The sequence below is a fragment of the Primulina tabacum genome, chromosome 15 (genome assembly GCF_025594145.1).
Source record: "Primulina tabacum isolate GXHZ01 chromosome 15, ASM2559414v2, whole genome shotgun sequence".
Classification (NCBI taxonomy): domain Eukaryota; kingdom Viridiplantae; phylum Streptophyta; class Magnoliopsida; order Lamiales; family Gesneriaceae; genus Primulina; species Primulina tabacum.
Window position 1 is genome coordinate 31517482 of NC_134564.1, and position 17519 is coordinate 31535000.

At 28.3% G+C, this 17519-nt stretch overlaps 1 protein-coding gene across 1 annotated transcript; it reads right to left on the bottom strand.

Moving 5' to 3' along the window:
* Window positions 1-261: 261 nt before the first annotated feature.
* On the bottom strand, window positions 262-3021 carry LOC142527364 (LOB domain-containing protein 30-like). The gene is made up of 2 exons (XM_075632141.1): window positions 2560-3021; window positions 262-877 (listed from the first exon to the last, which is right to left on the bottom strand). The coding sequence occupies exons 1-2, from the start codon at window positions 2908-2910 to the stop codon at window positions 473-475; spliced, it is 756 nt and encodes a 251-aa protein (XP_075488256.1). The 5' UTR covers window positions 2911-3021; the 3' UTR covers window positions 262-472.
* Window positions 3022-17519: the final 14498 nt, after the last annotated feature.

The window sequence follows — 17519 nt, forward strand, 5'->3', positions numbered from 1 at the left end:
TTAGTAGATTTTTTTTAATAAAGTTTATTAGTTGATTAGTTAGATACATATATTTACAATTTTAAATATAGTATTTTTGAACGATTTGACAAGGCACGGGGACTTAATTATATATGCGATAGAACCTGAAAAAATTTAAAGGAAAATCTACTCTAATCCCAAAGATATGCAAAGCATTGTAATAGCCTCATTTTATATTTATTAAAATTTCATGCATAATTTTTATTTTTAAGAGAGCAAAATATCAAAGAACGAGGTTAAGTAAAATCCTATTAGACATGCAAAAGGGTTTAATAAACAAGAAAAATATACGTACATACTAGTACTAGCAGAAATTAAGATCCATAAATCGATCTCTCTCGGCCATCATGCAGAAAGAGACACAAAAAGAAATTAATTCTCTCGAAGATCAAGGTCTGCTAATAAAGTTAATAATCTGATATTGGAGTCAGTTTTTTTAAAATTATTAATTTTATCTGGGCTGTGGTGGCATAGTTGAGGCATGGTTTCTGCAAGTTATTGTCGGATTTGCATGTCTATTAAGGAACTCACGAGCTACTTCTTGAAGATCCCCGACTCCTCCAGCGGCGAAGTCAGATGAAGGTAGCTCCGGAGATGATCCAATGGCGGCGGATGAAAACTGACGTAGGCCGATCTGCTGCCGCTGCTGTTGGAGGGAATTCCATGGGTTCATCATCGTTGGATCGAATAGCGAGGATAAGTCGTATGTTGCAGAGGCTATTGAAGATGTGGGTAAGTCCGATATAGAGAGAGCTGGAGGCAAGAGAAGCGGAGGTGGCTGCGGTGGTGGAGCTGGGAGCTCGAGGGTGGCTAGGTGCGCTTGCAGGTAGGAGAGTTCCGCTTGTAAGATCACCACCTGTAAATGTCGGAAACAATTAATATTTATTTGAATATGTGAAATTAAATACGATAAATATCAATGAACTGCTCGGATTTATTTTGGCAACATATTTTTTTCCGTAGACTCGAACTACAAAAAAATCAGTTTTGTATAAATAATTGTATATATATACATGAAGATAAATAATATAACATGCATAAAATATAATCAAAAATTTGAAAATATTAGACAATTGCTTGTGAAAACAAGCAAAATAAAGTGAGGAGACATGCATGGCTTCTGTTTAAAGCAACTGGACAGAGAGTTGAAACAATCTACTGTACGTGAAGATCATTTTAAATATTGTTACAGTGGCAAATTAATATATTATAAAAACGTACTGGAATAAAGTAAAATCCGTTTTGAAAAAAAATGCCAAATTTCACTAAAACGAGCAGAGGTACTCGTCGCTTCCAAATTCAAAAATCTAAAAACCATTATATTTATTTAAGAAAAGATTCGTATATTAATATTATGTTGAGAATCTGTTGATCAAGAAGATTAATAAAAAATGAAGTTTAACACTTCAGGAAATAACAGCATTACCCAAAAAGCTGCAATATTTGGACAAAGGAACCCAGCTCTTCCCTAAGCGTTACACAAAAACTCCCGACCAATTCCTTAATAACAGCAAATATAATATAATTATAATTATATATATGTGAACACACACACACACACTGTAACAGACGCCACCACATTACAAGTTAATCAACCAGAATCAGGTTTCTTGATTTCAGCAAAGCACGTAACTGTTCCCCCCATGCACCACATCATGGTCCACAATACCACAAACCCTACATAATATTCTAACATCGATCTGTGAGTACGAACAAAGAAAAACTACGTAGTACAAAAAAAAAGCACCCCATATTTTAGTCCTTGTTTTACATATATTATATGTTAAGATATGAAATAATTTTGGAGATGTATATATGTAGAAATGGATGTGTGGCTTAAATATTAGAATCGTTCTAAACAAATTGTTTGAAATTGAAAAGTATTCTCTAAATGGCTGAAGAAAATTTAAGATGCAACCAACTCAAAACTTAGGAGTTACTCAATGACAACTCAATAATCAAACTCAAATCCCAATTTTTAAATTTCCGATGTTGTTTGCAAAAAAGAAAAAAAAAAGAGACTAGATTAGGTGATTAACCTTTAGAAGTTAACAAGTCATTTAAGAATCGACACTATTTTATCCAAGAAACCCATATATACCTTCAAAAGATTTTCGATATAATTTTATTATAATACTTGTCCAGATCCAGATGGAGAAAACTTTACTGACTCTCGGTGTTTATAGCTAGAAAAATCGTTGTAATTGAGTAAAAATAAGAGATTTGGATTAAATATTAATGCGATTTTGAAGGGTAGGAGATTTAGGAGTAGAACGGTAGAAGACATGAAACTGAAGAAGAGAGAACTCAAGGGTTGTATTTAGTTCACCAACTCCGATGAGTCAGATCTTTAAGAATAAACCAAGCACTAAGAAAGCTATTAACTGTTCATGGTACTCATCGTCAATCTTCCTAGTACTAACAAAATTTTGACTGTCATTTTAACCAAGCTACCTAGCAGGATTAATTGTACAGTTGTTTCGTGAAAAAGATCGAATTTTTGTGAATCGTTTGATGATTTAATCTATAGTGAATTACCTGTTGTTGAAGAGCAAAGATATGAGCAACACAGCCAAAAACAGGGTCCCGGAGCCGGGCTTGAGCCTCGTAACAAATGGTAATAACCGAGTCGAGCCGCTTGTGTACCGGGATGCGATGCAGTAGCTTCGACACATTACTGGCGCCAAACACCTTGTGCACCGCCGCAAAATGAGCCGCCCCTTGCTCCGAGTCGAAATATGGCGCAAATATGCACCCTGCCACGCACTTCCTCCTCAAGAACTTGCATGCTCCACAAGGTCCACAGCCGCCGCCACCTCCACCCCCTCCTCCGCTGCTTCCTCCACCCCCTGCTGCCGTGCTACTGCTAGGAATATTTTCTGTACTCATCTTGCAAGACTATGTGATCCCAAACACCAACTGATCAACGAAAACTGTCACAGCAATTAAATGATAACATGGTTAGGGTTTTTTTGAAAAGGGCAGTTGATCTTCCGAGAACACGGGCTGATGAAGAAAGAGATGGGATTTGGGAGTGTATATAAATTAAATTTAGTTGGATTTAATTAGGGTTTGGTGGTATATGCTGTTTTTGGGAAGAGGGGATTTTAAACACTAAATGAAGACTTAGAAGCCACGCGATGAAGCAAACCCCATTAGATGCTTGCGTGAAGCAAACATGCGAGAGAGCCACCTGCCTTTCTATTTATCTGCCTTTAGATCGTGAATTTCGCCTATGGAAACACATGTTTTAGTCGGTCTCCAAAACGCACAGACTGAACTCATGACCACATTAATGACACGTCATTGTTATACCACTATATACAATTACTTCTATAGATATGACTGCATACCCATATAATTTTGTAGCATCGGGTGTGTATATATATATATATACACACACACAGTTGTACCAAAATAGCCACTGATTATTTAAAGTTTGGTTTTGATTCAATAATTTTGTTCTTTTTTTTTTTTTTTTGCTTTTAGTCATATTTTGTCGGAATGTTGACATGACACCAAAAACTATGACGTGTCTAGCGTCATATCAATGGTTAAACCAAAATATCTAGAAAAATTTAAGATTAAAGCAACAAAACAAAATTTTTACGAATTAATGGACTAAAAAAATCCAAAATTTGATAAGCTATACTAGACCAAAAAAATTATTTTCCTTGTAACATATAAGGGAGAAACGTGAGTTTGGTATTGTATATCTTAAAAACTAACCTTTTTAATTAGTTGGGTATTATTTTTTAGTATTTAAACAATGTATTCACAAAGTACATCACATAGTTTGTAGTAGAACCAGTCTCTATATATTTGAAAATTTTAAGACAAAGAAGGGGCAATACCAACCGGTCCAACCCCATTTTAACTTCAATAAAAAGTAGAACATAACATTGTCGTATGAACATAATTTCTTTTTCTTTTTTTCCATTTGAGGTTACAACTTGCAATTTCTGCTATACCAAATTGATAATATTGAATTGAAGATAGAAAATGAATGGTGATCATTCAACAATCATCGTTAATAATCTCAAGCAGATAATTACTAAAATTGCACATTTATATCCTTAATTTATGTCGGCATTTGGTCGTGAAGGATAAGGATAGCCGACCTGAATCTGACCCTAACCGCATATAGACCCGAGCCCATCCATTAAATTGGGTTGGCCCATGTACTATACAATTAAGTAAAGGCTAAGGACCAATACTCTCCTAAGAACCCGGACTGATTTCACCTTAGGAAGCATTTCACAAATGTAAAGAGCTCGGACAGCTGAGCCCTTATGATGGTTACATGAGCCGAGCCCATTATTCTCACTCGATACCAATTTTATTGCTTTCTGAAGTGTTAAGTATTTATAGCTTTTGGTAAAATAACAAGTTCTATGTCATACAATTGATATCGGAATCAAGGACATGAGTTCAATTCTCATTGATTGCAAGAAATAAAATTTTTGAGAGAAGATTGTTGGATGCAATAATTATCTCTGCTAGGTAGAACAATTGAAACGTGGTGTTTCAGCTGATGTTCGATTTAAAAAGATTTGAGTTGTATTGTTACCACCAGTTATAATTTTTGGTAATACGACAAATGTTCGGTTCTACAATATTTCAAAATTATAATTTAAAATTAACACCCATTGAAATTTTTTGTTTATATAAAATATTTTATTTTGAGGATATTGTTCTGATAGCAAAAAAATATTATCTTAATTAATATTTGGAAAATTAAATTTTTTAAATCCTATCTCGCCTGAACGTGGACGAGATATCGAAAATTGTTTATTTATCTGTTGTCACACATCAGTTTGACCAAAATAGCCAAAAATTTAAAATTAGTATACTCAAATCAAAATGAACAAAAACCTAAAATTGAATTATTTAGTTGGGAAAAAAAAAGTCAATTTCCGTTGATATTTAGTGTTATCGTGATAGGATGATTCAAATATACTCTTATTATAGATGGATGACAATGAAATTTTGGGTAGGGGCAGAATAAAAAGTAAATAACTGTAGATGAAAATACATATTTTAATACATTTAACTCGTAAAATAATATTCTATTAAAATATTTAAAAATGAAACGTGATTTGTAGATAAAAATGTGAAAGTCAAAGATGATTGTTCCTGGTTCAAACTTCAAAGCACAAGGCAAACAGCTAGTTTAAATGATGTCACATGTAACGGAAGAGGAACATTGATGACCTCATATATATATATATATATATATTAAATTAAAATTGAAATTGGAATATACATCAGTATTTTTCCAGTACGAATAGTTCTATAGATCACATGGACAATTTCCGTTATACAAGATATTATTTATTTTTAATTTAAATATTGGCATAAGAGTACATATAATTAATATTTACTAATTACTTTAGCATGTAATAATAGCTAATAAAGAATATTTAATGAATGGAATGCCAGTGTTAACGATGGGACAAGATAGGCCATCCTGTCATTGCTTCGTCTTCACCCCCAACCTTTAGACAGCAACCGGACGGCGCGGTGGTGGCGCCGTTACTCACTGTTGCTGATTTTTGTTACATCATTTTATTATTTCAAAATTTAACATTTGGATGAATGAATTATTTAATTGCCTTCACAACTTCGACTTCTGCCTTTGCATATTTATTCTAGTTAAATAAAATATCAATTTTAGTGTTATAGGTAGTTGTGATATTTTTAATCATCTATTCTTTATTAAATCAATTATGGTTATGTAACTATATTTTGATAATCAATTTTAGTATTTTTTTTCAATATTATATAATTAAATTGCTAATATCATTGTTAATTTTTTATAATTACATTATTAAACATATGTGAATATCACAAGGATTTTTTTAACCACACAGTTATAACAATTTAATATATTAATTATTTAATTACATAATTATGAGTAAAATGATCAAAATTGATAGTAGAGAAATAGTTAGACTATAATTGATTCAAAAAAATTTAGAAGATTAATATAGGCATTTTGTTTTTATTCTATAATAAATTCTAATTTTTTTCCCCCGAAATTAGGTTATAACAATCTGATATCTATGATCGTGGAATAGGCAATTTACCTTTTTCTTGAAATGTGTTGATTGTTTTTAATTTTGTGTGCCAAATAGTTTAAGGTAGCATTAAGATGACAAAAACTTGTGTGAGATGGTCTCACATGTCGTATTTTGCATTAAGATGACAAAAACCACTATCTAGAAGAAATAGTGGTTTCAAGATCAAGCAGGAAGTCATGGATACACCAAACGACTAGAATTGACCAGCTCTGGTTTTTTGCTCATATTTCAAAAAGTCATGATTCAAATGACCAGAGCTTAATATGGATGTTATCTATGCTAATCGGATGCCGCAATGTCCAGCTGGAAGTCGTGGATACAACAAATGGCTAGTTATGAGCAGTGCCAGTGTTTTAGGCATATATCTCTCGTATGAACTCTAAATTAGGTTATTTTTTATTCCTCGGAAAGTAAGATAAAGAACTACACCTTTTATTTTCACCACATTGCCTGGAAATCAGAGTATCAAGGCCTATAATCACCGAATCAGATCAGAAGACTTTTAGCATTCATCAGACTATTTTTTTAACCAGTTCTGGTATTTCGAGCATATCTCTCTCATATATAGTTGACATTGAATGATTTCTGATTATATGAAAATATAATAAAAAGATTGACGAAACAAGAGTTATAACCAAGAGAAGAAACTATATAGACTTTACTCAAAATCCAGCAGCTCAAATCCAACCTCTCTGGTCTGGAAGTCGAGCCGCTCAAATTCGACCGAACCGCTCCAAAAGTCTAGCCGCCAGTCCGATATCAAAAAGTAGACAGAAACTCAAATATGATCGTTTCAATGTCAGAAACAGTACAAATCTTTTTTAAATGGTCAAATTCTTGTTTTAAATGTTCAAATCATTTTTAGAGGTCATAAATACTATACTTTGAAGATCAAACAACAAGCTTTGATGGTGATTCAAATCACGGACAACCTATATAAAATAAAAACAAGCTAGAATGAGAGCATACCTAAGAAAAGAAGTCCAAATAGATATAGTACTTTAATGAGTGTCTGATTATGCATTTGATAGTATGTACATTGTAATAGATTAATTTTATCTAACACGTACACAATCACTAACACAAAAGAGAGTTGAGTTTCAAGAATAGTTGAGTGATAATTTTCACACAGAGATATTAAAAGATTGTGTTTGTAGTGTTGACATAAGAGACATCAAACATTATGCGAATTATGAGGTTGCAATATACAATCGAGACTAAAATTTTCGATTAGACAAGGGATATGTCTTAAATCGAAATAGGTTTGTACAAATGATTGTATAAATCAAAGTATTATAGTGAATCATACTTCAATGGAAGAATGAGTGACATATGAGTTTTATTTTCGGACATCTATAAAAAAAATTGTGTTTCTTAATTTATTGAATTTAATTATTTATATTGTTTTTAAGATTTTATATTGTTTTTAATATGCATCGTCGAAATATTTTATATACTTTTCAAATACTAAAATATTGCATATCATGTATTTGATGAAATGCTTCAACCAAATCGTTTTTATTATTTCAACTTGCATATTTTTAAATGCTTAACAGAATATTTATTGGTTTTTAGATGGATTATTTTGAGTTTCTTCCGCTTGATTTTAGAATTAAACTCGATTTAATTTCTCGATGATTGATTCATTTTTTAAAATTTCAAGAACAAGCTATTGTTGCTCTTTTATTCGCGAAAGCGTTTATATATCCTCCTTTAAACGCGTTTATGTTCCTAACAAATTCCAAATTCCATACATTACAAGTTTGGTGAATTTAAAAGCACCCAGTCCTTTATTATTTATACTAGTATTTTACATGTGTCATGCATTAAGTGTTATTATATGTAATTAATTATTAAAAATATGAAGTATTAACATTTGAAAATTTATTAAAATTATTTATATGATATAATTAATATATTTAAATTTTAAATATTATTACAAATATTTATTATATATAAAATATTTATATGATTTGAGCTCATGCTTAAATCATGTTATTTTATGTAATTAATTATTAAAATTATTAAGTATTAATATTTGAAATTTTATTAATTTTTATATAATATAATGCATATATTTAAATTTTAAATATTATTACAAAAAATTAATAAATCAAAAATATTTATATCATTTCAGATAATGCTTAAAAGGGAATAAAAATCTTCTGTCGTTAAATTGACTTATTTATCTTGAGTTAGTGAAATTGTTACTAATAAAAAATAACAAAATATATCTAAAAATCATATATTATTTTGTTTACCAAAATTTTAAACAATAAACAAATATTTTTCAAAAATGTAAATTTTTTGTCTTTTATCAAAATAATAAATTTTGATTAAAAATTTTAATTACTTTTTAGAAAATTTTAAAAAATATTTTTATTTTAATTATAATAATAATATCAATTTACGAATAAGCAATATATCAAAATTCACGACGACAATCTTTTAGGAAATTGGAAAATATATTATCGTATGAAAATTTATATTTTATTTAATATAGTAGAGAGTAGTTATAATGAAATAAATGATGTAACCAATGTAGACACTTAAATGTAGTCTATATTTTCAAATGACATCAAATTAAATTTTTTTAAAAAAACAAAATACTTCACATTTAATTACGTATTTATCTCATATTATTTTAAAAAAAAATTAATGCGATAGTTATTCTTTTTATAGTACTTTTTTTTGCGAGAACTTTCAAAATATGACAGTAATATATATAACTTTGATATATATGTCCATTAATATCAGCAATTCTCGTCTAAAATATCCCGTTAAGATTTTATTTTATAAATTTGTTCATTTTGATAAGTATCATGACCAAACATCTGGGAACAATCATAAATAAAAATGACTACAAATGTGAAAACTCACATAAATTTTATAATATATATATATATATATATATATATATATATTTGACATAATTATCGTTTTGCACAAATAAAACAAGGATGGAGTTAATATTGATGGGTATTAAGAAATTAAAAGGTTTTATAAATTTTCGTTTGATTAATTAGGTATATTTCTTTATAAATAAGGTGATCAATATAAAAATCTACTGTTCCACAGTATACAAACATCCATCAGAAATTTAGAGGCGACCAATTTTTACTTAAAAAAGAAATATATGTAAAAATTCGAGAAATATATCTCGTATTTCAATGTTCCAAATATGATATGCATGTTCGGACTAACATTTACTTGGAAAAACACATGGTTTTGACGTTTCCTCTAAGAAAAAATTAAATTATCATTATCGTGATTATAAATAATCACAATTATACTTCTGTTATAATCAATTTTTTTCGACTTCCATAAAAATAATAACTTGATTATTAAAATTATTAAATTTTATCTATAATATTTGATTCAGTCAAGTCCTTTCTTTCAAATAATAATTATAGTTGAAAATTCTATTATTTCTATATATGTGTTTATTATATATAAACATATATATGGAAAATAACTTTTTTCAATTATGGGTTTTGGTTCACTAAATTATCAAAGTTTTATTTTGGTGCAGTAACTTTGTTTTTTTGTTTTTTTTGTTTTATTTCAGTCATATTTCGCCGAAGTGCTGATGTCATATGAGAAAATATTGATATAAAATCCAAAAATGCTAGCGTGACATAAGATACTGGTGAAAACTTATGAATGATTATACTACAAAATTAATTTAGGAATGCAGCATATATATATACGCACTTTCCTGAGTTTTAGTGAATGAAATCTATATATATATAAAAACAGAGTTTTTGCCAAAAATAGTAATTTCCAGCCAAAATGTCATTTCTAAAAAAGGAAAGTTATATCATGAATATTGAAATACGTGTACTGCAATAAATGATAACTTCAATTATTGCTTGCATTTATTATATCAATTCATTTAATTCAAATTCGAATTTAATTCATTTTTATATTAATTCAAATATAATTGATGTGTTATATATATATATATATATATATATATATATATATATATATTTATTTATTTATTATTCAAATTGATACTAAACTCTATTGAAAACATAAATTACATTAAAAAAATTTGCATTGATTATATCAATCAATTTAATTTGTAGTATGATTTTGTGTTACTATGATATATTTGATCTCAAATGCATATTATTTCGAGATTACCTTAATTTGAAAGAATTAATGCATTGTAGTTTTCTTCGAAAACCATATGTATATTATATATCTTGAATTGTCTTCTTAAAAATTCAAATAAGAAAGCCCAAGAAAATTAAAAGAGATAGATTCAGAAGAATTTCAAATGGACATTAAATTATCCTCAATAAACATGTATACTATCTTCAATAATCAAAGATGTTTGACATCCAATGCATGTATTATATGTTTTTTTTTTACTCGAATTGAAACTAAAATATATTGAAAACGTAAACTATATTAAAATATTTGTATTGATTATATCAATCAATTTAACTAAAAACACTACAAATAAATTTAAAATACAAATGATTGCAATGTTCAGTATCACTCATGAGGTAAATCATTCAAAAACACATTTTGCTATTTTAAGTATTTCCTGCCCAAATTACTTACTAAAAAAGAAATATAATATTTAATTATTTTATTTAATTTTTCTAAATAAAAATTGGTTGAGTGTTAAAAGTTATCACCATAACAAATTTTTCCAATGAAAAATTAAATTATCATTTAATAATCATAATTTTTTTTAAATCTCAAATGCATATTATTTCGAAATTACTTTAATTTGAAAGAATTAATGCATTGTATTTTTCTTCCAAAACTATATGTATATTGTATATTTTGAATTGTCTTCTTAAAAATTCAAATAAGAGAGCACAAGAAAATTTAAAAAGATAGATTCAAATGAGTTTCAAATGGACATTGAATTACTCTCAATAAACATGTATATTACCCTCTATAATCATATATATTTAACACCCAATGCATGCAATTCGAGATTTACATAATTTGAAATAGTTAATGTATGATATAATTCTGTCAAAAATATCCAATGTATAATTTTTGTTCTTTGGGATGTCTTATTTGAATTTTAAATTATAAATAATGTAATATTGCATATTATATTATAAACCAATTTTATTCTATTTATCTTACTAAATATATCTACTCCGAATTTGAATTCTGAAATGACTTTTCTTTCAGCATCATATATGAGTTGAATTCCTTCCAAGATGTAATGTTCGTTTAAATTTAGATTTGTTCGTTTTTATGAACTGTCTACATATGGAAACAACGAGACATCAAGTTTGAAATATGTCTTTCATGATCGAGAAGTAAAAAATATTATTCTTCTATTTGTACAAAATTTTAATTATTACGTATTACTAATGTGATAATTTTCTTCTATATTACAAAATTTACAGATACATGATAGTATAAAATGTCCCGTAATAGAAATGATTAAACCAATTCTAAAGAAAGTACGCATCTTATTAGAAGACACCTTATAAAATTTATTGACGTTGTTTTGGAATACACATAGTAAATGTTAATAAAATAACTTTTCTGATTTATACATAATTTACTTATATCACATTTTCATTTTTCTTTCGGAATAATAGGCTGTTGTGTATATTATGAAGTGATTTTGTAGATAAAATCACAACTCATTTGGATAAAGATATTGATGAAACAATTATTCTTATCATTCAATTATGTCAAACATGTGTCATGTCACAAAATTGTTTGTGAATGTGGATTTAGACGAAATTACTGAATTTTTAAAAAAGTATTTCTCATTAATTTTATTTGAATGTGATTTAAAATTTTTTTTATCACATGTTAAAAAATAATAATATATAGCTTCTCGAAAAATTAAAGAATTAAATAAGTATTAAGGTTGGTGGTCGACATCAATACACTAAATACGGTAAGTATCATGTCATTGACTTGGGCTAACACAATCTAAAATTTTGATATATGATAGTGATTATTAGCCAAAAAATTAATCTATGTATTTAAGAAAGTTTTTTAAAATTAGCGAAAATAAAGTTTCTATTTTTATTTTTTCATAATTATATTATTTTTTCAATTTAAATATCTATTCATTTTTTACTAATTTTTAATAATATCATCCCGTGCATCGCACGGGTTAAATACTAGAATAGATATAAAAGCAGAGTTTTTGCGAAAAATAGTAATTTCCCGCAAAAATGTCATTTCTAAAATAGAAAAAATTTATTATGAATATTGATATATGTGTACTGCAATAAATGATCATTTCAATTATTGTTTGCATTGATTATATCAATTCATTTAATTCAATTTTGAATTTAATTAATTTTTATATTAATTCAAATGTAATTTATGTATTATATGTTTTTTTTATTTTTTTACTCAAATTAAAACTAAATTCTATTGAAAACATAAATTATATTAAAAATTTTGCATTGACTATATCAATCAATTTAATTAAAAACTGTATAAATAAATTTAAAATACAAATGATTGCAATGTTCAATATCACTCATTAGTAAATCATTCAAAAATAAATTTTTATATTTTAAGTAATTTCTGCTCAAATTACTTACTAAAAAAGAAATGCAATATTTAATTAGTTTATTTAATTTTTCTAAAAATAAATTTGGTTGAGTGTTAAAAGTTATCACTACAACAAGGTTTTCCAATGAACATTAATTTACAATTTAATAATCATAATTTTTTTTTATCTCAAATGCATATTATTCCGAAATTAGCTTAATTTGAAAGAATTAATGCGTTGTAATTTTCTTCCAAAACCATATGTATATTATATATGTTGAATTGTGTTCTTAAAAATTCAAATAAGAGAGCACAAAAAAATTAAAAAGATAGATTCAAAAGAGTTTCAAATGGACATTAAATTACTCTCAATAAACATGTATATTACCCTCAATAATCAGAAATTTTTGACACTCAACGCATGCAATTCGAGATTTTCATAATTTGAAAGAGTTAATGAATGATATAATTATGTCAAAATCATCAAATATATAATTATCGTCCTTTGGGATGTCTTATTTGAATTTAAAATTATAAATAATGCAATATTGCATATTATATTAGAAACCAAATTTATTTTATTTATTTTACTAAGTTTATCTACTCCAAAATTGAATTTTGAAATGACTCTTCTTTTCAGCAGCATATATGAGTTGAATCATTTCAAGATGTAATGTTCGTTTAAATTTAGATTTGTTCGTTGTTATGAACTACCTACATATGGAAACAACGAGAACAACAAGACACTTTGAGATCTGTCTTTCATAATCGAGAAGTAAAAAATATTATTCATCTATTTGTACAAAATTTTAATTATTACGTATTACTAATATGATAATTTTCTTCTATATTACAAAGTTCACGGATACATGATAGTATAAAACTTTCCGTAATGGAAATGATTAAACCAATTTTAAAGAAAGTAAGGATCTTATTAGAAGACACCTTAAAAATTTTATTGACATTATTTTGGAATACACATAATAAATGTTAATTAAATAATTTTTCTGATTTATATATAATTTACTTATGATCACGTGTTTCATTTTTCTTTCGGAATAATAGGCTGTTGTGTATATTATGAATAGATTTTATAAATAAAATCACAACCCATTTGGATAAAGATATTGATGAAATAATTATTGTTATCATTCAAATGTGTCAAACACGTGTCATGTCACAAAATTCTTTGTGGATGTAAATTTAGACGAAATTACTGAATTTTTGAAAAAATATTTCTCATTAATTTTATTGAATGTGATTTAAAAATATTTTTTTATCACATGTTAAATAATAATAATATATAGCTTCTCGAAAATTAAAGAATTAAATATGTATTAAGGTTGATGGTCAACATCATTACATTAAACACGATAAACATTATGTCATTGCCTTATACTAACACAATCTAAAATTTTGAGATATGATAGTGATTATTAGACAAAAAAATTAATCGACATGCGTAGTATTTAATAATTTTTTTTAAGATTACCGAAAAATAGTTTTTATCTTTATTTTTTATAATTATAGTATTTTTGCAATTTAAATATTTATTCATTTTCACTAATTTTTAATAAGGTGAAATACTAGTGTGTTAAAAATTACAGGATGTCACCCCATCATAGGATAACTTATCGTCTATAATCTTATCTTAAAAAATTTGTTGGGTTGCTTTGTCAAATATAGAATATTCAGAAACAAGAGGAGCATTTTAATAATAAAAGAAAGAAAAGAGGACCTTTTGCAATAATGGCGTTGAGTGCAATAATTGTCCTTACTTGGTAGAGCGATCGAACCGTGGTGCTTGAGCTGTTGTGCAGTTTAAAAGATTTGAGTTGCACCATTACTACTAGCTATAGCTTTTGGTAAAGCGTTAAACACTCGGTCCTACAAATGACTTTTCTAAAAATTAAAAAAAGAAAGATATTTAATGAAGTTTTCTGATAATCATGTATTGCTTGTGTAATTAAAAATTATTTATGGGGATGCTTTGAACTAAAAAAAGGGTCAGTCAAAATTAATTCAACCATGCTAATCATGAAAGCTATAATAATTTTATTTTTCTGCTTAAAAGTAGATGCGGTCGACTAATCTACAGAAAAATATAAAATAATATATTTTCCAAGTGTTTATATTAAATTACAGCTTGATCTAGTTTTTATAATTGTAATTAAGATAGTTCTTATGCTCATAGAATCTAATTCTTTAGCATTTTATAATTTGGTTTTTGCTCTTCCCGAATTTTTTTCTAATTCCTTTCGTAGTTTTTTAGTGTGTTGAGAAATCAAATTTTCTAATTGCTAATATGTGTGTGTATATTTATTATATATATTTGAAAACGGGAGGGCCCATTAAACAGCATGTCCATAAATTTGTGTATATATATATATATATTTATTGATTATACCCTGCTCACCATTTAGTGAGCGACCATGGACGTCTGCCCATGTGGCAGGTTATGTGGCGGCTAGCTGGATTTTTTAAAAAATTTATGTTTAACTTCTCTCTAACACAGCACTAAAGTGTCCATAGAATTTGTAGAGGCTTCCTCCATCACGCCACCACCACCAGCACTCCCACACACAATACCACCAGGCCACCGCCACACCACCGCGCACAGCACCACAGGCCACACTGCACTCTCCACCCAATCGCCTCTTTCTCTTGGCCCTGACGTGGATCGGAGTTGCAGACGATGATGATGGTTGTAGATTTAGGGAGTCTCGACGATTTTGGTGAGGGATATATGGTTGTGGTAGATTTCGATAGGTTCTGGTGGCGCCTGAGTTTCTCGGTGGTGGTAGATCTCGGGTGGTGCAGACAATGATATATGGTGGTGGTAGATCTCGAGAGGCGGCGATTCCGGGGAGGGAGATTCTCTTGGCTGCGGGAGGCAGAGGTGGTGTTGCTCGGTGGAGGTGCCGGTTGCGTATGGGTTGTGGCAGAGAATGGAAGTGTGGAGTTCAATGTCAGCCGTTCACATTAAAATTTTGTTTTAATTTTTTTAAAACTATTAAAGAACTAAAAAAAATGAGGTGGGCGTCATTTCCAAGTTATACTCATGCTTAACCTTGTGTTCAAAGCAATTCAATGCAAAACATGAAGAGCATACCCAATAATTTCAATATCGGTGCTATTTCTTTGAGGTCCGGGAAATTGAAATAATATGTCCTCTCAAAATTATTGTCGTAAACACGTTCGTTTCGATTGCGCTAGTATCACGGAGCTAGGGTAAATTCGACGATGTCTTTGGGAACATATATACACAGCTAGCGTAAATGGACAGAATTACTTTTGCCATAAATTGAGGGTGATATCCTTGGGGGAGCATTGAATTAACAGGAGGGGCTTAGATATTTCACTTGCAGCTTTTGAGCGATTCAATCAAAACTAGATTTTGGTTGATTTCAAAAAGCTTAACATCTACTGAGAGTTGAGTTCGAATAATAGTGGGTCGGATCGAGTGCTTGAGCTTGAATTATAAATATTTTATTGTTTATGTTATTTAAATTATTTTTCGATAATATTTTTTTAATCATAAATTAATGGTTCAAAACTTAGTATTATTGAAATAATAAACTTGATATCGACCGATACTAAAAAAATTGAGATTGTCAAGTGGCTTGAAAAATCGATAAATTGAACTCGAGGTCCAATGCTAAATTCTTTATATAGTTAAACTTTCGTAATATATTGCACGTCGGTTTCACACAAGTTGTCCCCAAACTAACTTGTTTTTATGTATAAACGATAACTAAAATTTTCATATATTCATCAAATTTTTTAGTTGAAACAATATATCTATATTTTATTTTATTAAATTTACAATAATGTAAATTATGAGTAAGATGCTAGTTGGTCAAAGTATCCAAAGCCTAAGAGACTTGCAGAAATAGGCTGGAAACTGAGTACTGACCACTCTTCATTGATCTCCGGCTAGTGGAGAAATTTGTGCAACGGCTTTAAATTTATATGTGATCTTGTACACTTTTCTCTTTGTAATTTTAGATTCTCCGTCGTCAAATTTCATTATTAGTCTTTTATTTTTTTATAATTTTTTTTAAGTGACGCTGACGTGATATCAATATGATGTTTATGTATATAGTATCACATCAGCACTCACAAAATTTTTTTTATTAAAATTATCAAAAATTAGAACATACAAAACTAAGCTTGAAATTTCTTAACATAGATTATCAAAATCGCAATGGGAAACATAAAAGATCAAATAAACAAAATTTCATATATATATTCAAAACTACAAGGGGAAAAAAAATTGATTGGATATTTTGTGGGATGAAAGGAAACTTGACTGGATCCGTTAAATCAAAGTGGGCCTGATTGGACAGCCCACGTGTGCGTTGATTTGTTTTTCAAACATCGATTAGTGTGCAGGAAGATCAGCTGGGCTATGGATGCCTAACCCACTCCGAAGCATTAATTTCTCCATTGACCAATTTCATTGCAGCACACTTAAATACAAGTGTAGGTTGATTCAATTAACTATATCCACAATTATCAGCAGAATTATATTTTGAAAGATTGATGCAAATTTCTTGAATAAAAAATTGTGGTTCCAATTGAATCCGTGTCAAATCCAATGGTTAAAACTGATTTTGAAGTCTTAAATAGTCCAAGGAATCAGTAAATCATTAATATGGTAATTGGACAAAAAGAATTAGCATCATCGGCTAATCACATTCTATTAACCTCGGGAAAATAACTCTGTCAATCTATCATCTGGTATATGATAAGTCGGTAACCTATCTTTATTCGTAAGTTGTGTCAATTATCTTCGTATTTATAATAAAAAATAATATTTTTTATATAAAGTAATACTATTTTACATGTAACACATATAGAATGTTTCACTCAAAAAATTAATTTATGATATCGTCTCAAGAGAATTGT